Here is a 22401-nt window from a genome sequence, read left to right as displayed (position 1 = left end):
GCATATTATATGTGCTGGTCGTCCTAAGGATATCGCAAACTGAATAATCAATTAATGAATATGCGAAGCTATTATATCACGTGGGTAAAACTACGCATCTAGACAACAAACAGTGTTTTTATTAAGGAGAAATTCACTGTTGTGATGTATGCTTTCGATTCTTTAATGTTTTGCTGAATGGTGTATTAATTACGATGTACAAATAGTAATTTTATTGCATACTCTATGCGCGTTTCCACGGCAATATCATTGTTACAGTGAACCGATTATTTGGCGTCATGCAGGATCAGAGTTTGATCTACTGTTTCGTATAAAAGACGATTCAGATTCAAAATGATATACCGGTAACAGGACGGTGTTACTATTAATTCACACAATGTATCAATAACTAAGCGCTTTGAAGAACGCACTAGACGTCTTATCATTTTGTGGCACGTGCTGAAACACGGTTACGCGTTGACGTCACTTCAGCCTTCTATATTTGGCGCTATACATGTGCAGTAAAATAGTGCTTCCCTATTTCATCAACTGGTTTACTTAAAATCCATAATAGTATCGCAGAACCATGTTTTAATATTTCAATAATACGGATCGGATCGGTTATAACCGTACGTGTAATTCACTCCGGCTACGTCATGGTAAACCTATCCTACATGTGTAAAACCCTTTTTAGACTGGCGAGTTTTTCGCCGGTCTATTATTACCACAAATCGAAAGTCACAAAGAAGTGCCGAGACTGACAACATATTTTTTAATTCATGCGCAATTCAAATAGTTCCGTCATGTATATCAGTTTTACCACGGATTTGTTTAAAGATTGTTAAACTCATCTGTTCAATTTTTTTTTCAACCATTTTGTTTGATTCTGTAATGACTTTGTCATGCATCTCTGTTATCCTTTTAGATAACTTTAGAAACTGTCACATAATGAAGGTAAATTAATTCGCCTTCTATGAATGAAATGTCCGTATGAATGGATTTTTTTTTTTGTCTTTGGTAATGTAAAACTCAATGATATAACACACACACACACACACGCATATGCAGGGATAAATCTGATACATCATGCGAAATGTTAATTTAAAACGTTTTTAACAAAAAATACAACACATCGAATTGAAATTGTATCGAAACACTTAGATAATGTTTATGTTTATGTTGTTTAAATGGAAACGGAATTCCAGCGACCACTTCGTTACAGATTATGACCTCGGTCTATAAATAGTTGATTAAACAACTGGTCATTCATAACAGATGTCGAAATGAATTATACTGCGCATTATATTAATGTTAAACAAAAGTATTGTTTTTGACTTGTTATGAACTTCTATATAGTACAATAAATAATGAGCACATAATATGTATAATGTAAAAGTGAAGCATAAGTTTTAAAACTCAATTCTTCCAGATCAGTTGCTATAGGTTCTACGGGACGTAATCGCTGCGTGGAATTGCCACGGTAACGTGAGAAGAAACAAGTAGTCTGTAGTCTGTAATATCCTTACACTACCTTCTTAAATTAATCAAGATGATTAATTACAACGTTACCATATGCTCGTCTTACTTTGATATGGAAAAAATATAATATCTAAGATTTTGCAAACATCTTTCCCGCACAGTTTTCATCCAGAGTTTTGTGGTAGCCAGTCTTTCTGTACTTTCAGTACTTTGATTCTTTTAACTCATAGACATTTCTAACGTAAACGTAAATCGGAAACGGATTACTGAATCCGTAAATGTTATTTGCAAATAATGGTCTAAGGGAGATACTATTGCATTACTATTGGATGAAATTGTCTCCCATAGACCACAAATTAGCCTAAAATTTTACGGATTCAGTATTCCGTTTCGTTTACGTTAGAAAGGTCTAATACACAGTTTAAGTATTAGTTTTAACAGGCAAGGCTTTGGTTCGTTTTAGACTATGATTTATACTTTTTACCTCGTCTGTTGTTTAAAAAGAAATCTATGAGGTATTTTCACTTTATCGTCGGCGTATTCGTTGGTAAAATTTTTTGTTTAGGCCCACCTTTTCTCAATCAAAGCTTCAGAAACCTGATGGGGCGGAGCAATTGTTTTGGTATGGTTATGCAGGCCAAACGATATTTTAAAGGACATATTCATATCTTTTATGAAAACTAACAAAAGCGAATTTACGTGTCTTTTGTGTTTACAAGTAGTTCTTACAGTTTCATCTAAACTGATTGTAGGGATAACGCTTCGAGAAAATCTTTATCTAACCTGAATAAATCTTTAAACATTGTTTAGATACTTATTATTTCGATTCTTACACGGCTGCCTTCAAATTAATTTAGACGAGAATTAAAGAAATATTTTCATGAAATGTGAAGTACAACTACGTGCTACGTTGCAGCATTTGGCTTGAGAAATTTCCTCCCACGTATGGGGTCATAAAGGTATGAAGTAGTATTATGCCTATGTGGTCCATTTGAAGTATGTATGTATTTTTAAGTTTATTTAAGAGCCCATCCGCCCTTTCAGGCACAGTATAGCATTTTTAGCTATGTAGAGTGTAGACCCCCAGCATGTCACCAGGCATGCCGTTAAAGATAAGTTTTTGAAGCCAAAATGATGAAGTGAATTCACCTCTACGTAATTTCCGTAGAGTATAAGCCAGAAGTCCAAAGAATTTTGTAGCCAAAAGTGGGTCACTGTCGCTGGCCTATGAGAATATAAATGACAGATCCCCGAGACGTGATTGCTGACAATATGATACTGGAGGTATCGCAAGGTCGCCCTAACAAGGGAGGTTGGAGCTGCAAGTAGCTGGCATCGTCGCTGCTCTCTCGTCGTGGTGTTGTGCTCTTCCCCTCCTGTACGCCATGTTGAGCGTACGGATTAGGAAGCTCAGGGGCTTCTCTGCATGCCGTCTAGTATCTGCAGGTCGTCACCAAGAAGACAGCTTCTTTCACAAACGGTCCCATTTAGGGCCACTCCCACCAGCTTCAGTCAGGACACTGACAGGAAAAGGTCAATATATTTATGACCTAGTTCCGTCAATGCCCTGTGCCTTCTTGAGACGTGCACTCACTGGCGGGTCGGAGAAGTGGTCCATTTAAATATAGTTCATATCAATATATAGTGCAATTTTCCCGCCAAGTAAAGCTATTTTCTTGTCACATATAAGCTTTATTGGTGCTTGATTTTAAAGAGGAATTATGCGGGTGATTTTAAGCTCGTTATATTATATGCTTCAAAAATTAGTCGAAGCTGTTTTTATATTTTTATTGCCTAGTCTCGCAGGAATTGAAAGGCCAGAAATGCTGATGAAATATGTTATCAATTGTTAGTTTTAACTAGAAAATAATAGAGGGGGCATTTGATACATTCTTTCCTAAAACTGTATACGCAGTGTATAAATGTACCTGTAATTGCCAAAATACAGCACGCGTAGTACAGTAGATAGATTTGTAGGTTATTAGCTGGTCGTGTAGAATTCATAATAGACTGCCATACATAATTACTTTTGGGCACCTAATTACTCAGTTCTTCGTTGAAATAATCAACGCATTTGTGATATACACATGTTGTAACTTTCGGATTTTTTTTATCTTATCTGATATCTTGATGCAAACCCATTTATACACAATTGTGTATTTTCAATACAGAAATGTTTGATAGGCCCGACAACCGCATAATTAAGGGTTATCTGTTGTGTGAATCTAAGGTCTTTGAAGTAAATGGTTTAACCGCAAGTACTTTTCTTCGGCGTATCAAATCAGAAAATGTTGAGCCATAAGTCTGAGACATTCTTTTTATTTAGGTCATTTTCCTTGATTTCTACAAAAGCAATATCTTTGAAACTTTGTACAAGTGTTTTTATCATAAAATTAGTACTAAGATTGAGAACTAGAATTTTATGCTGCAATTATTTTGTCAGACATTTTTAACTTAGAAAGTTCGTATTTACTCGTTATTTTTTCTTTGTTTCACTTTTTCTTGAAAACTTACGACATCTTTGAAACCTCATACATTTTTGTTGTCAATAAGATGAGACAGGAGGCTAAGAGCCATAACTCTTTTTAGCGTATTGTCGAACACTTGCAGACGATAATTGGCACCAGCAGGCGCTGCTCGAGTTGTGAGCATTTTAAACTGGACATTGAAATGGTACACTTGGTTGAAGTTCAATGTTTTGTAATTTTTCAATACCTATAGTATAGCTGGATTAGTTTGTTTGTTTGTTTGTTTTGGGCATAACGCCGTTTATCAACAGCATTTCAATTATATCACGGTGGGTTAGTATCTTTATTTAGTAAAAACCCTGTTTTCCGCATATAACTGTCAACTTCCCCACATGAATCAGAGATGGGGGACGAATGATTCAGACACAATGTCTTTTCTCTATTGAGCTGTAAGTACGAGTCGACGTCCGCTTCACAAATATTTTACGTGTAAGTGGGTTACCAAACAAACTGATGCATCATATGGCGTCAGATTTCACACATGTTTAAGCTATGTAAGGTTAATAAAAGATGATATGTAATATATTTGTAGCTTTTTGTTAAAATTGTGTCCCTTTAAGTACCAAGAATCATTCCATAAATATTTGCATAAAAGCAGCTTCTCTGAAACTATAAAGCAGAATGCTTTAAAAATCTACACACGTCCTTGGCGTCATAAAAGGAATTAACATCACAATTACATGACTATAGCTTTTCTGTTGTCAAAACTGTACCATAAAGTGACCTCACAAGAGGAGTAACATATGTCTTGCTATTATTTTTTTCAAAATTACTTTCCTTTTTCAACTTTAGGAAAGGTTTTGCATGCAGCAAAAATCATTGATATGTAATTTTCTGTAACATCTTTTATCTTTGTAGATCGATGCAGATGACAAACGAAGTAATTCTATTGATGGCAAATTTGTTCCAGCCAGCTTACGGAGACAAGTCTGGGCAAGATGAGGTAACAAATGCTAGAACAGAAAATCAAAATATAACTATGCTACAGATAAGAGACGAGGACTCGTACAAGAGTGAAATCCCTAAAACCACTATTAAAAAGAATAATTCCCCGAAAGACAGAATTACAACTACTGAGAATAAATGCCTCAAAGATGATGCTTGCGATAATCTGGAGATTTCTATGAGAAAACACACAGTAGAGAAAATCTTCAAGTGTGGTTTTTGCGATTATGCCAGTAATTGTAAAGGTAATCTTAAGAAACATATGAGAATACACACAGGAGAGAAAAGCTTCAAATGTGGCTTTTGCGATTATGCCAGTAATTGTAAAGGTAATCTTAAGAAACATATGAGAATACACACAGGTGAGAAATGCCTGAAATGTGATGTTTGTGACTTTGCTTGTAACCATAAAGGTAGTCTAAAGGAACATATGAGAATACATACTGAAGAGATGCGTTATAAACGTTCATATTAGAATACATACTGGAGAAAAATCTTTGTGATTATGCGTGTAGTCGCAAAGGTCCCGCAAAACTAGTCTGAATGCACATATGAAAGTACATAATGGAGAAGAACGCTACAATTGCCATGCTTATGATTGAAGCAGTAATCTTGAAATATATATATGAGAGTATATGCAGGTGAAGAAAGTATCCCTTCTGATAAGATGTCCGTGATTTCATATGAAATTGTCGTTGTATTACTGAGAAACATAAGTAGATACATTTTTGAGAGAAACGTTTAAATTGTAATGTTTGTGCTTATGTAAGATTTGGAGACAAATATGAGAAAACACACGTCATGACGTTTAGTGTCAATTAATAACTTTTATCTTGAAGGTAGTAATTTTGAGCAATATTTTTATTTGAACTATTTTTAAACAGTCATTATTTGTCGAAATATTTCATGAGTCTTTCGCTCTGAATAATGATCAATATTTTGCGGTTGTTATGTATGCAGAATGTAAGAAAATATGTATTTGTAACTGCCGTTACTGGGACTAAGGTTGGGTGAAAGGTAACTTTTTCTGGCCATGTTAAAATAAAATCGGGCAGGTTGCTTTTTAATACCTATTTTTTTCAGTTTCCATTTATAATTTGGTTGTTTTATACTAAAATTAAATAAAATATCAGTAATAGAAGCCGATTTCTAGAATTAGATTATTTTTACCATGAAAACGAATCCTGAAACCTATACATTTAAATTTAAAATTCAAAGGCGTTGACACGGGTCTGCTTGAGGAACACAGTTTAAACTTTATTGCATTTGTATCTGTATTTCAACACTACTTTCAAAAGGAGCAATTTTAAGCAAACTAATTTTCCTTAAAAACAATATATGAATGGTACTGTTGAAAGTATTCTGCCGGAATTCTTCCGTAAGCAATTCATGCCATTAGAAGAGAAGCTCAGCAATTCACACGGTTGGCATTGAATCTTCCGCACTGAGTGTACGCGCTCTTCAATATCATCTTCAGAAAACTTTGTCATAATATTTGTGTAAAATCTAGAATGAATAGATCTAGGTAAAAATCTTGGCCACTAGGTCATTGAAAGACTTGGTAAATGATCGACCTGATTTTCGTCTCTTTAATATCTAGACAGGTTGTAACATGATGTTTTAAATGTTTAGAACGCATGAGAATTTACTTGCCAGCAGTTTACAAGAACTAAAAGAGAGAATGGAAAAAGAACAACAGAAACATCTACATCATTAACAAATAAATCTATTATTTTTAACTTTATAGGTCATTTCTTCAGCTCATGAAAACAATGTTTCCAAGCATCGTACTATTTCAAAACGAAGATGCCGTTGAACACATATTGTAAACAAAATATTTAGTCTAAATAAAATCCTGGTCATTCGCACAGGTTTAACTGTATTTGAGAAATGCGTATATCCCACATGTTCTATCAAGCAAACATTAAACAATTTGTGAGCGGAATATATGATGTAACTTAAAAGCGCTAGATTTGAACATTTTGAAAGCTATACCTTATGTAATATTTGTAGTCTTACTACACTTGTTCAGGCCGTCATTTCAAATTAGTGACTGATTGATTATATGACTTGTTTTAGTATAGCTACATCTGATATAAGGTATCTTACTTTGTGAAAAGCAACCATTTTGATTATTATTATTGTCATAGCTTATTTCTTTATTTTTTTTAAACAAGATAACGTGACTTTTTTCTAATAGATATACATGTTCTGCATCCATTGTTTGTATAATGTCTGCCAAATAAAAAAATGACCATATGGATGAGAAATTCAAAGAGTTGTGAAATGAAATTGTTAACCATGCAACATGTAAAATAAAACAGAAACGATGGATATTTTGGCAACTTATGTATAATTTTGGCTGTATTTCTTGCGACCATTCCATGATTTTGAAAATTGCGGACACTTCCATATACTTGTATAATGTATGTTACTGGTCCAATTTATTTCAGGTGGCAAAAAAAGGTCGGTCATTTGAATAAAAAAGAGTTGTTTAACCGAATCGTTAACCATGCAGCATGAAAATTTAGAAAACAGAAACGATGGATATTTTGGCAACTTATTCTTATGTATAATTTTGGTTGTATTTCTTGCGACCATTTTGAAAATTACAGACACTTCCATATATTTGTACAAGATTCAGCTTACCAAAAGGTTCCTTCTAGCGCATATTAGCCTAAATATTCTTTTTATTAAAGGGATCTGTTTTTAGCATCCTGTTACAGATGTTTAATAAAACAATAATGAAAAATATGTTTTGTTAGTTTAGGTGCATTCTTATCTAGATCTATTTAAAAACATTTAAAGTTATTTCGCACAAACATATATTTTAACTTATAATAATAAACACCTACTTAAATATTATATCAGCGGACGTAAATAATAAAGACCATCATTCTGTCAAAATTTCGGGAATCTTCCCTAATGGAGTGGCACAGATCGGAATTTGGCCGTATGTTAGCCTTTGTAAATTTAAAGTTTCACATAGCAATACATGGACAGAAAAGTGCTGCCAAACGCCTTGCTTAATTGCATCGCATGACTGATACTTCCAGCTCCAGAACGAAATACGGCCGTCTGGGACCGTAGAAGTTAAGCTAGAAGAAAATGAAACCAAGCAGAATAATAGCAGACGATATTTTTGACGGGAGTCTATTTTTAGATGATGCTTACTCATTTAAATAATCTCCCAATCTGACTAAAGTACTTGATCTTCTAAACGAAGATCTGAGAACGGCCTATTCATATTCGTCTTCTGTATATTTTGGATTTCCATTATTGCTATTATTATGTTATCCAATCAGACGACTTGTTCGATTGTCAAAGGATAAGAAAAATATGCGGTTATTCCAGGACTCGAACCCGGGACCCCTCGCTTACAAAGCAAGTGGCCTACCGACTGAGCTAACCGGCTATCTTATACATTACAACATAAGAATTGTAAATATCAAAAGTCAATGCTACATGTAGATTTGCAAGATGTTGTAAGCTAGGCTCTGATTGGCTAGAGAAAGAGCCGTCAGAACGAGGCAATGAATAGGTCGTTTTCAGATCCTATGCGTAGCGTAATAGGATATGTACTTTAGTCAGATTGAATAATCTCCATTCTTCAATATGACAAGTTAGATTTAGGAGTTATATGATTTTAACTATATTATTGTTTCTTGAAGACCTGTTATTACGTAGTTGTTTTTCACTAAACTTTAGTCTAAAGATTGGCTTAAAGATGCGTAAATACACCCTGGCAAAGAGGCTATTTGTAATGAATATGCATGAGTCCAAGATGGCGGCGCCCTACTATTCGGATGCCTTTGATGATACCCTTGTATCCATTACCTGCTCAGTCAAGTGTGACATGTTCACCATAAGTGTTCCTTCCCTTGATAGGAATAAGGTCAGTAATTCGGTCGAAAATGTGCTTCCGTGGTGTAGTCGAAAGAAGTCCATAATAAATAGATCCTAATTTTCCCTTTTTTGCGCAAATTCGTCTAGAACGAGTGCTTTAGTCACCATTTTTCACTACTAGAATACATTCTGCATGAAATGAGACGGTTTTCATGTTCATACACCCCACATGGCAAGTTTTGCAGATCGAAACCGGAAATAGGTGTTTATTGCGCGGACGAGAGCAAATATGCGCCATTTTTAGGGTAGCAGACCACAATTGCAACTGACTGGCATTTCACTAGGAACTATATAACCCCCTATTTTCTTTTCATTTTTTCGTTAATTTGTGATAGAACTTTAAAGAAAAATAGGTGAAGGAAAAAGTGATGTTCTCTAAAGATACGTAAAGACGATCTGAAGTTGTCGTTTTTTATATGAAACAAAGAAAGATCTGAATTACTGACCTTTAACCTATGAGAAGGAACAATAATGTATATTTCTGGTCCAATTTATTTAAGGTGGCAAAATAAAAATAAAACGTCGGTCATTTGAATAAAAAAAAGTTGTTTAACCAAATTGTTAACCATGCAACATGTATAATAAACATATTCTTATGTATAATTTTGGTTGTATTTCTTGCGACCATTTTGAAAATTGCGGACACTTCCATATATTTGTATAATGTATATTTCTGCTTCAATTTATATAAGGTGGCAAAATAAAAAAAAAAATGTCGGTCATTTGAATAAAAAAGAGTTGTTTAACCGAATCGTTAACCATGCAGCATGAAAATTTAAAAAGAAAGATAATTTAGCGGGCAGCAATGAATATTCGGGAAAAATAACATATTTTTATGTACGGTTTTAGTTTTGTTTCTTGCGACTCTTTTGAAAATGGAGACCGTCTCTGTTTCCTCATCTTTTTAACAAAAAAAATATTTTTCTATTGATGATTTAACATATTTTACCCATTATTCTATACCTATTTTATCTATCCAATCGCGAACGTTCATTTGCAACACGTGACCGTACAATATATTACATTATTCTATACCTATTTTATCTATCCAATCGCGAACGTTCATTTGCAACATGTGACCGTACAATATATTACGGTATTTGGACGCACGTGCGTACAAAAATCCTGTATTTTCTGTATTTGGACGCACGCGCGTACAAAAAATCCTGTATTTTCTGTATTTGGACGGTTTAACAGTCCCATGTTAAACATACGATAAAGCCCGAAATGCATGAAAATGTTCCGAATGTAAATCGGATGAAGTAGGCGCTCTTTGATCAAACGTCTTGAAATCTGGATTTAATTTGAGTTTTTTTGTTTGTTTACAACACACAAAAACGATTCAAGGGAATCTGATTTAGATATTAAAAAGTTCGTTTATAATCAAAAACTTAAAAATACAGTAAAAAGGATCATCAGATGTTGGAATATTTGAAAGTCGCTAAAAGAAGCATTACGGGACGACGAAACCTAGAAACTGGTATCAGCCCAGACTGTCTGAATAGCTACCTCAGCAGTTTTCATTTAACGGTAAAGAAACAAAATGGAGAAGATTATGCATGGCAGCGGACGGGCGGTCAGCATCCAAAACATGTCTGCTCAATAATTCAGCTTTCGTCGGATCTTTAGTACCAAACTTGCTGACAATATTTGTGGGCATTACATCTCGGCCAATTTCGATAACCAGTCAAATTGTACTAGGCACTCTTTGAATATAGTCCTTGAATTACTCGAAAAACGAGGAATTTAGCCTTGTCCACTCTTTTAAGTCAAACAGTTTTCATCCGATCTTCACCAAACCTGCTGACAATGTTTTTGGGCATAATATCTCAGCCAAGTATTATTACTACCCAAATCGCCAAATGGCTGTTGTAAGGAGGTTGCACCATATACTTTTTAATGATAATACGCAGAAACAACAACATTCAATGAATTACGTATATTACGTATGAAGTGAAATAAATATAGAATGAAAAGGTTATTTAAGGTCTAACATTGTTCTGTATAATATATATTTGCACTCATACCAAGCTGGGAAAAACTAGAAAAGGCATGAATACAATTTATTCAGTGAAACATTTTTAATTTAAACTATTATAATAGTAAGATAAAATAGATATAGAATAAAAAGGTTATTTAACATTGTACTGTACAATACGAGATATATTTGGACTCGTACCCAGCTGAGAGAACCATATTGAACTCGCCTAACGGCTCGTCCAATATGGTTTTCTCAGCTAGGTACTCGTCCAAATATATCTCCGTATTGTACAGAACAATGTTAAATAACGTAATAGTATTTGGATGCACGTGCGTACAAAAATCCTGTATTTTCTGTATTTGGACGCACGCGCGTACAAAAAATCCTGTATTTTCTGTATTTGGACAGTTCAACAGTCCCATGTTAAACATACGATAAAGCCTTGAACGCGTGAAAATGTTCCGAATGTAAATCGGATGAAGTAGGCGCTCTATGTATAGAGTTTGATTATGCGTCTTGAAATCTGGATTTAATTTGAGTTTTTTTTGTTTGTTTACAACACACAAAAACGATTCAAGGGATAACAATGCTATCTGATTTAGATATTAAAACGTTTGTTAATAATCAAAAACTTAAAAATACAGTAAAAAGGATCATCAGATGTTGGAATATTTGAAAAGTCGCTAAAAGAAGCCGTTCCGGACGAAACCTAGAAATTGGTATCAGCCCTGACTGTCTGAATAGCTACCTCAGCAGTTTTTATTTAACGGTTAAGAAACAAAATGGAGAAGATTATGAATGGCAGCGGACGGGCGGTCAGCATCCAAAACATGTCTGCTCTATAATTCAGTTTTCGTCGGATCTTTAGTACCAAACTTGCTGACAATGTTTATGGGCATTACATCTCGGCAAATTTCGATAACCAGCCAAATTGTACTAGGCAGTCTTTGATTATAGTCCTTGAATTACTCGAAAAACGGGGAATTTAGCCTTGTCCGCTCTTTTAAGTCGAACAGTTTTCATCCGATCTTCACCAAATTTGCTGACAATGTTTGTAGGCATAATATCTCAGCCAGCTTGAAATATTATTAACACCCAAATCGCCAAATGGCTGTTGTAGGGAGGTTGCACTATATACTTTTTTTAATGATGATACGAAGAAAAAACAACATTCAATGAATTACGTATATTACGTATGAAGTGAAATAAATATAGAATATAAAGGTTATTTAAGGTCTAACATTGTTCTGTATAATATATATTTGCACTCATACCAAGCTGGGAAAAACTAGAAAAGGCAGGAATACAATATTCAGTGAAACATTTTTAATTTAAACTATTATTATAGTAAGATAAAATAGATATAGAATAAAAAGGTTATTTAACATGGTACTGTACAATACGAGATATATTTGGACTCGTACCCAGCTGAGAAAACCATATTGAACTCGCCTAACGGCTCGTCCAATATGGTTTTCTCAGCTAGGTACTCGTCCAAATATATCTACGTATTGCACAGAACAATGTTAAATAACCTAATATTATCAGGTACTTTCAACAAATTTATTTCATCGGTTTATATACAATTATGGATTTATTCCAAGTGGCAATTTTGATAATGTCTTGCATCATCATTTCCACTATTTTAACGGGAAAGACCATATTCCCCACTCCCCCATCTCTCCTATTAAATTGAACTTTCTGACAAAGACCCATTGAGTGAAAATTTTGACCTCAAGTGTGTTGATAGTAATTGTATTACATATAATGTGTTTTTTCATGACGGACAGGGGGTTAACAACAGCCAATGTTTATAAGGAGAGTGAAAATAGTGTCAAAAGTATAAACACAAACTTAAATAAACTATTCAATGTGCATATTGTAGTTTTCTTTAAAACTGAAGTTGATAATATGCCCTTCTTCAGGGAAAAAACATAACAATTTGAGGGAAAATAAAGTTATTTTGGCTATGAGAAACAGCCTTTACTGTAAAAGAAGCATTAACAAAATCACTGGGATTAAACAATTTCCAAATATGCGTTTCATGCAAACATAAATTTACAATACATCACCGAGGAGTAAGCGGCTGCAGACTTGTACTTAAAATCTCTTTTCTGGAAATGTGATATATATGTAAAAAAAAAAAAGCTTGGTCGTATCTTACTTATAAACAACTTGAAAGTCTCTTTTGTCTAGTCTCTTTTGTCTGTTGAGCAAAATTTCACTTCATCTATATTTTTGGTCGGATTTAAAAGAAACTTCATAACACCAATGCAGTGTTCACGAAAGACCCTGAACATTCACTGGACAGTCGGTCTGGTAAACATGATTTTTTTACAGGACCGGATAATATTTTACCAGACCGATTTCTTTTTAATAAATTTGATATCTGATCTTTAAAACTGGTATTATACATAGTCTATATAGACAGCATTACACAAATTACATCCTTTAAGTTTATTTCCACGTCATATTAATTGAAACAGATCTTCAGACATTAAGTTTTCAGGCTGTAAAAAATCTCCCTGTACTTGGATTCAGTGTTGTTATATTTTCTGATCCTTTGGGACCATGGAGTCCATTCAACATATGTGTAATAAATCTAGAGTTGCTAGGGGGCGTGAGAGATGTTGCACATTTCATTACCTCTCGCGAAGACTCAGTCAACGAGTATGTTGTTATTCTTCTTGGTTGCATTCTTTGCTTCCAAAGGATCTTTTAGTAATTTTACAGATTTTATTCATATTCATTTGCTATATCATCGCTTTTTTTTACCCCACAAGTCTGTTGTTTGCACCGAGTCACGTTGATGTTGACATAAGGTATGAAGGTATTAAATGCATCCGCTGCTATTTTCTATATAAAATTAACAACTTATAACATATTTTTATCAAGATTTCTAGCCTTTCACTTCCTGCGAGACTACCCTTGTCTTGAAGGTCTGTCTTTAGGCAATCAAAATATACCCAAAAAATATGGGGTTGACCATAATGCAGTGAAACCATGGTCACGTGACTGAGACACGTGATGAAAACGTTAATATTGCGTAGGTAGACATCAGGAAATACCTACTTTCACTTTCATTTTACAAGGCAGCTTCCAATCAACTTCTGAAGCATATAACGTAGCTTAAAATCATCTGCGGACATTCCTTTTAACAAACAAGCATAAATAAAGCTTATATCTGGCATGAAAATGGCCTTTACTAGGCGGGAAAATTGCACTATATATTGATATGGACTACATTCGAGTGGACCACGGAGGCATATCCGGCTAATTGCCCCCTTCATGCCATAAAAAGAGAATTTCTGGAAATTCCCGTCTGGTTCCCGCGTACATAAATCGAGTACCATCCACGATTAGTACGCATCCAATGATAACGCGCGTTCTTAGAATTGTCGTGACGTTGTGAGGGGTTTCCACTGTTTCTATTTTAAGTACCAATGAAACAGGCGCTTACTAAAATATAGTTTGACATCAATTTCTCGGGATTCCATTTTACAATTAAATGATGAAAGTCGAACTTTCGCGAAATCGTGGAGGACTTTCTTCTTATTTTATCATATTGACCTGCAATTTTTATCGGACACTCGGTCTTGTGAACTTGATATATCATGCCGGACCGGATCAAAATTTACCGGAAATGTCCGACGGTCCGACGGCTTTCGCGACCTCTGCCAATGAGAATTTTGCTAATACAATAAATGTTTTTTTGTAAGTTTATTATAGTATAAAGTTAAAGATGATATCATGTTACCGATGCCGAAGGGGACGTATTGTATGTAGGATTTTGACTGACATTTTGATCCTTAGGCAATTTCTTCAGAAAAGAATCTTTATGCTTCGTTTGGCAAAGTCCGACAGGTAAAATACATCAAAACAAAACAACAAAGTATCATTCAAAATTAGACGTTTAAGTAAAAAGCTGGATCTATAATTAAATATTGTTTACTGCGTCATTCCAGGTATGAACCTGCTTTTAATTAACTCTTCTGCAATCTTAACATTATATTTCTCACATATGTGTATTTACTCTCAACTTTGCAGTTAACTATTAAGTAAGAACTTATGTAAATGTATAAATGGTGTCATTTGCATGTAATATGAATGTTATTTATACTAAGCCACTTACAAAGCAATCTAATAAAGGGATATCAATAGTTGAAGGGATATACTGGAGGAGTGGTACATTTAATACGAATTAAACTCACTTTGATTATCATGGTTTTGGTTAATTACATTTTATAAGCATGTGGTGTTTCAAAAAAGTTATTTCTTACTTTGATGATTTTGATGCGTAATTTTCAAAACCTACGTATAGATCTACTCTGTTATGATAACATATTTTGTCAAATCTCACTTTAATTTATATATTTCGAGTTAGATGGTCATTTTATGAAAGGAAACGTTGTTGCGACTGGAATATGGCGATTTATTGTAGAAAAACGCTCTTTTTGTTTCCTTTTATTGATTGTTAAAATAATAAAAAAGTTAACATGATTAGTAAAATACTTTAATGTCCTTTATAAAGTTACAGATGATAAGTATAGCTACATTTAATTTGGAAAAAAAAACGATGTTTTTGTTTACTTTTATTGACTGTTAAAATGGTAAAATACTTGAATGTCCTTAAAAAATACAGATGTTTAAGAAATAATGCATTATATCTCAAATTGAATAAAATTATTGTTTGTGGTTCAGTTGGTGCAGCCTGACTTAAGTAATAAAACGCATCTGAACGACATACAATGCTTTTGTTTAAGATGTATTAGTTCAATTATTTCATGTTTTGCTACATGCTGTATTGATTATGATGTATAAACACTGGTTTTATTGTATATTCTGATATGCAAAACAAACTATGTGTGTTACCATTACATGGTTACGCGTTGACGTCAATATTTCACCAATACGAATCGGTTTTACACCGTGTGTATAATCCACTCCGAGTACGTCTTTGTAAAATTGTTTCCAAATGCGTTTCATGAACCCTTTTGTATTGTTTCAATTTGTTTAAGATTTTTTCTGCTTTATTTATTTCTTAATTCACACACAGTTTCAGTGTTCGTTTTAAAAGAATTTGAATTGGTGCGTATTAGACTATGATTTATAATTACTCTAAGTTTAAATTCTGAAACATATACAATGAATATCTTTGAAAAAATCTACCAGGTATTTTCGCCTGATCGTCGGCGTCGTTGATTAAATTTTTTGTTTTTGTCCATCTTTAATCAAAGGTCCACATTTTCTCTAAAAATACTATGAGAGCTATGACTATGTGGGTCAAAAACCATAACTCTGATAAGGGTTTTGTCAAAACCATAGCCCTTTTACCACTCATTTGATTTTCTTGGTTTTTTTTTTAAGATCCAACTTTTCTAAAAACAATATGAGAGCTACAGTTTTGAAACATTGCATATTTCTTTATCATTATAAAACAGGTAAGTAGACCAAGAACCATAGCTCTACCTGCATCTTGTCAGAATTACGCCCCTTCATGTATTTAGAACATTTGAATTTCTTAGTTAAGATTTATGCTGTGAACACTAAGTTTGAAACTTTTCAGACTTGTTTATCATCATTTGATGTGTGAGTAGGTCAAAATACGAGTCATAAGTCTGAGGCGTATTTTATCTGAAGTATAGCCCTTTAAGCACGTAGAAAATTTGATTTTTTTTTAATTTAATTCATTTTTCTCGATTTCTATAAGAGCTATAGCTTTTAAATTGTGTACAGATGTTTGCTGTCATTAGATTAAAATATTGTAACTATTAAAACAGTATTTTGCATTTTACCACAATTATGAGCCTTTTCAACTTAGAAAATCAGTATTTCTTGATGTTTTTTTTTTCAGTATGCTTACTATACAGTATCTTTGAAACCTTACACCTTTTTTCCTTGTCATGGATTAAAGAGAAGGCCAAGAACCATAATTGTTTTTAGCATTTTGTCGAACACTTGCAGACGAGCGTTGAATCCACAGGCAGTGCTCTTGATATGTTTATGATACATTAAAATACAATGGATCTTAAGTTCGATTTTTTGGAATTTTTCAAATACCAGTAGTAGATCTTGGTTTGTTTGTTTGTTTTGGGTTTAACGCCTTTTTCCAATAGCATTTCAGTTATGTAACGGTTGACAGTTACCTGTCTTCTGTTCCAGTACATACCTGTTCTCTGCAAGTAATGCCAACTTCCCCATATGAATCAGAGATGGAAGACGAACGATTTCAGACACAATGTCTTTTATCAAATCTTCACAAACAGCATACGCCCGCCCGTGCTCACTACCAAATGATCCCTAGTCATGTGCTTTCCCTATAGAACTATAAGGGCGATGCTGCTGTCACTATCTCGTCACAGTCCGAGTCGACGTCTGCTTCACAAATGTTTTGCGTGTAAGCAGATTATTAAAGCAACAAATCTATCGTGTGGCTTTATATCTGACACGTTTAAGTATCGTAAGGTTGATAGCGAAGGATAAGTAACGTAACTCTAGCTTAGTTTTTGTTTTAAAATGGACTCCTTAAAATACTTAGAATCGTTAAAGTTTTGCATATAAGCAGGCTTTTTCTGGAACTACAAAGCCGAATGAATTTAAAATCCAATTACGCCTTGGGCATCATAGAATCAACATGATAAATTACAGTTTTTCTGTTTAAGTTAAGTTTTCTGTTTAAGTTAAGTTAGACATATTGGATAAAGTGTTGCATGTTAACGTGTTTCTCAGATACTTCTGGGCCGAATACATCTAAACTTTACATGTGCCCATAGTTGCTGCTGTAACATTAAATACTGATCCCGATGAAAATATACCCCATGGATCCTTTTTCAACGTTGAGAATTGACACCGTCAACATTTCAACATTAAATTTTGATTTTTCCGTCGACATTAAATTGCTCCTATTGGATGTACGCACGTATTGAGTATATTATATACTGACTAAAGGTTAGGGTTAGGTTTAACATAGGTTTAATAGTGTACATTCAAGACGTGCGTAAACCCAATGCTGGAGATTTAATGCCAAACGTACTTTTTCAACGTTGAGAATTGACTCTACCAACATTGACATTAAATTTTGATCAATAGGGTCAATTTTCAACGGGGTCAATATTTAACGTTATACCGGCAGCATCACAGGAAGAGTTACATATTTTTAGCTATTATTTTGCCTTAGAAATTCTAGTTAAATTTTTGCATGTAGAAGGAATTAAACTATTTATATGAACGTAATTTTCTGTAACACCTTATCTTTGTAGTTCTACGCAGATGACAAACAAGTAATTCTGTAGATGCCAACTTTTTGTCAGTCAGCTTACAGAGACAAGGTGGGACAAGATAAAGAAACAAATCCCGAAAAAAGTGTAAAGCATAACCATGCAACAGATAGCAGACGAACGTACGTACAATAATGCTTCGGAAGAAATATGACAACTACAGAGAATAAATGCTTTAAATGTGACGCGTGTGACTATGCTCTAATGTTGTCATGTTGTGACTATGCTTTAATCACAGAAGTAATCTAATGACATATATGAGAGTATACAATGGAAAGAATAGCTTCATGTGTAATGTTCGTGATTATAATCGCAGCGATAATCTAAAAATTCATATGGGAAAATGCACATAAGAGAAAAGCGTTAAATGTGCTTTTTGTGATTATACATGTAATCGCAGCGATTCTCTTAAGATTCATTTAATAAACACTAAGGAGAGAAAGGCTTTAAATGTGTTGTTTGTGATTATGCTTGTAATCATAAAGGTAGCCTGAAGAGAAACATGAGAACACATTCTGGAGAGAAAAGCTTTGAATGTGAGGTTTGTGATTATGCTTCTAAACATAAAAATAATCTGAAAGCACATATGAGAATACATACTGGAGTGAAACGCTTTAAATGTGCTGTTTGTGATTATACATGTAATCGCAGATATCAACTTAAGATTCATATGACAAAACACACAGGAGAGAAATGTTTTATATGTTATGTTTGTGATAATGCTTATAATCGCAGCGATTATCTTAAGATTCATATGACAAAACACACAGGAGAGAAATGCTTTAAATGTAATGTTTGTGATTATGCTTGTAATTATAAAAGTTATCTGAAAATACACATGAGAATACATTCCGGAGAGAAATGCTTTAAATGTGACGTTTGTGATTATGCTTGTAATCGTAGCGATAACCTGAAGACACATATGGTAAAACATACTGGAGAGAAAAGCTTTAAATGTGATATTTGTGATTATGCTTGTTATCATCAAAGTAGTCTAAAGATACATAGTAGAGTACACACTGGGGAGAAACGCTTTAAATGTGATGTTTGTGATTATTCATGTAATCATAAAGGTAGTCTAAATGTACATATGAGAATACACACAGGAGAAAAAAGCTTTAAATGTGATGTTTGTGATTATGCTTGTAATTATAAAGGTAATCTGAAAATACACATGAGAATACATTCCGGAGAGAAATGCTTTAAATGTGATGTTTGTGATTATGCTTGTATTCGTAAAGATAGCCTGAAGGCACATATGAGAATACATAGTGGAGAAAAATGCTTTAGATGTGATGTTTGCGATTATGCTTGCAATCAACAAAGAAGCCTCAAGGCACATATGAGTGTACATACTGGAGAAAAACGCTTTAAATGTGGTATTTGTGATTATTCATGTAATCGCAGCAATAGCCTGAAGATTCATATGAGAAAACACACAGGAAAGGAATGTTTGTGATTATGCTTGTAACCATGAAGGTAGCCTGCCTATGTGAGATTACATACTGGAGAAAAATGCTTAAAATGTGATATTTGTGATTAGGCTTGTAATCATAAAGGTAGCCCAAAGGCATAAACAGGAGAGAAAATGATGCTATGGGAATGCATACTGGTGAAAAAAAACACCTTTAAATAAGATGTAACTATGAAACTGGCATTGTAGTATTCAGAAAGATTACAAATGCATTTTAAAGAGAAACGTTCAAATATGATGTGTGTACTTATACATGATCTGAAGTCACATATGAGAATACACACTGCAGAGAAACCTTTTAAATGCTACATTTGGGATTTTTCATTTAATGAAGATACTCATAAAAAGAAACATTAAAATTATATGAATATACACAGATGTGAAAAATTTATTATATATAGAGAATATTAGGTTACTGTCTTGTAAATCTAAATTTATTTTGTGAAGTCAAAGAAAATATTATGGTCGAGGTTTTAGGCTTTCCAGTATTCTTGTACTAAATATGATCATCATTCAGGTAAAACTCCGGTATTACGTCAATGAATACCCACTGTCTACAGTAACCTTTGTGTTTCTTAGTATTGTATCGATGTAATAAATGCTAAATTTCTAAAACTACCCCTCAATCGGTATATTTTTATTTTAGGAATGTGTAACACCTATCCTACCAATACTGGTTTTCCAAAATTCTTGTATATTTTAGTGTTAGAAACTTAGCAGGCTAAAGGTTAAGGCTAAAAATGCAAGGCAAGTGGTTTTGATGGCCAGCCTATGAACTATTTCGAAATGTGTTGTATGATCAAGCTCAGGGTATTAATGCAGAGATTTAAAAGATGGACAAATATATGTTTGTACTCTCCAGTGTTAACATTGCTAAGTTAATTGCCAAAGTCTGTTATTGTGTACTTCAAGTACGTTTTAAGACTCTATATCGATAGTGTTTGGTTAATTTACTAACAATGCATTTTAAGCTTCATAATTTTTCTGTTACGTAGGTGTGTAATTTTATTGTTTTAATAGTACACTATCTTTTATGATAACAAGGGATATGTCTGTTCATCTGTTCTCCTCCAATCTGACTTTAACCATTCTTTTTTAAATTTTTATCATTTCCTTTTTAATGGTGCTATGATTAACGGACATAGCTAACTTTTTAAGTAATTTCTTGTATATAAATTGAGAAATATGTATGTTATAGTTGGACCTTTTGAAGTATTTGAAATGAAAACTTTATATTTGATGAAACATTTATGATACAAGTTGTATGAAGGTTAAGTAACAGTAGCCCAATATCGGAGACAAATACTCAATTGATATTTCTGGCTTCAAGTCTACTTTATAGACGCCAATTTTTTAGATACATATTAGTCAATCTAATTTCCATTGACTTTGGATATACTACATTTTGTATACTTTTTATATTTTAACATCTTTATACTGTCGTTGGGATCTGGGTAGCCTTCATACAGTATGTTATGATATTTGGGTTAAAATTAGAAATGAACCATCTCTTGTAACTCAAATTAATGAGTGGCAGCACATGTATTTTATATATGTTTTATGTACTATCTATTTGTATTGAGTTGATGAGATGTAAATAAACTAAATAAATATTAATAAACATGATTAGTCATTACTTACTGAATATCAGTTGATTCTTATTTTAGTATGAATATAGTTTATGTTACTTAATTATTTACTAAATAGTATATATTACTCAAATACTGACTTACTTAAGCATCAAGAAAAATCATGTATGTCAGTGTAGAATATAAATATTTTAAATTTATTGTTAGTAATTTAGTCAATCGATCTTCTAAACGAAGATCTGAGGATGACGCATTCACATTCATCTTTCTGATTTTCGCAAATCTATTTTTATTTGAACCAATCGTCAAATGTCAAAAGGTGGGGAAAATGTGCAGTCAGTCTAGGGCTCGAACCCGGTACCCCTCGCTTACAGGGAGAGTGTTCTACCAATTGAGCTAACCGGATGTGTAAAATATCACATTCCTTTTTCAATCATCTTTCGGTAGGAAAAATGATATTCTATTTGGACTGCAACATTGCTTCACACATTACGTTTGTTTAAATGTTATTAATCGGAATGTCTCAGTTTGCATCTCAAAATGGTCATTAATACTGAAGTTTCTCTTCAAGACACGCAGCATATAAACTAATTTTAGGCATCAAAATATCAGAATGAATATCTTGCATTATATTTTTGCTAATATTTAGTACAAAATTATTGTTTAGAAAATCTTTCTAGATGTTTTCTCTGTCTTTCGACATTTCGGAATGTTACAGTTATTAGTCTCCTACTGGTTGAAAACCAGTTTTGGGGACTATAGGAATGCGCTTTTCCGTCATTCCGTCCGTCCGCAATTTCGTGTCCGGTCCATAACTTCATCCATGAAGGGATTTTAATATTACTTGGCACAAATGTTCCCGATGATGAGACGACGTGTCATGCGCGAAATCCGGACCCCTAGCTCAAAGGTCAAGGTCACAATTGGAGGTCAAAGGTCAACAGGGCTTTTTTCCTGTTCAGTCCATAACTCTCCCATCCTTGAAGGGATTTTAGTATTACTTGGCACAAATGTTCCCCATGGTGAGATGACGTGTCTTGTGCAAATCCCGGACCCCTAGCTTAAAGATCAAGATCACAATAGGAGGTCAAAGTTCAACAGGGCTTTTTTCCTGTCCGGTCAATAACTCTCCCATCCATGAAGGGATTTTAATATTACTTGGCACAAATGTTCCCCATGAGGAGACGATGTGTCACGCGCAAAACCTGGACCCTTAGCTTAAAGGTCAAGGTCACAATTGGAG

General features: G+C 33.7%; 2 protein-coding genes across 2 annotated transcripts; both read left to right on the top strand.

Moving 5' to 3' along the window:
• Window positions 1–2697: 2697 nt before the first annotated feature.
• On the top strand, window positions 2698–5406 carry LOC123566100 (zinc finger protein 64-like). Its single transcript, XM_053550556.1, has 2 exons — window positions 2698–2783; window positions 4845–5406. The coding sequence occupies exons 1-2, from the start codon at window positions 2698–2700 to the stop codon at window positions 5404–5406; spliced, it is 648 nt and encodes a 215-aa protein (XP_053406531.1).
• An 8722-nt stretch (window positions 5407–14128) lies between these two features.
• LOC128555240 (zinc finger protein 888-like) lies at window positions 14129–19736 on the top strand. The gene is made up of 2 exons (XM_053537032.1): window positions 14129–14532; window positions 18078–19736. Exon 2 carries the CDS (start codon window positions 18598–18600, stop codon window positions 19552–19554), a length of 957 nt encoding a protein of 318 aa, XP_053393007.1. The 5' UTR covers window positions 14129–14532; window positions 18078–18597; the 3' UTR covers window positions 19555–19736.
• Window positions 19737–22401: the final 2665 nt, after the last annotated feature.

The sequence above is a fragment of the Mercenaria mercenaria genome, chromosome 1, assembly GCF_021730395.1.
Source record: "Mercenaria mercenaria strain notata chromosome 1, MADL_Memer_1, whole genome shotgun sequence".
NCBI classification, from domain to species: Eukaryota; Metazoa; Mollusca; class Bivalvia; order Venerida; family Veneridae; genus Mercenaria; species Mercenaria mercenaria.
The sequence above is the reverse complement of the archived record's forward strand: the minus strand, read 5'-3'. Positions and strand labels throughout refer to the sequence as shown.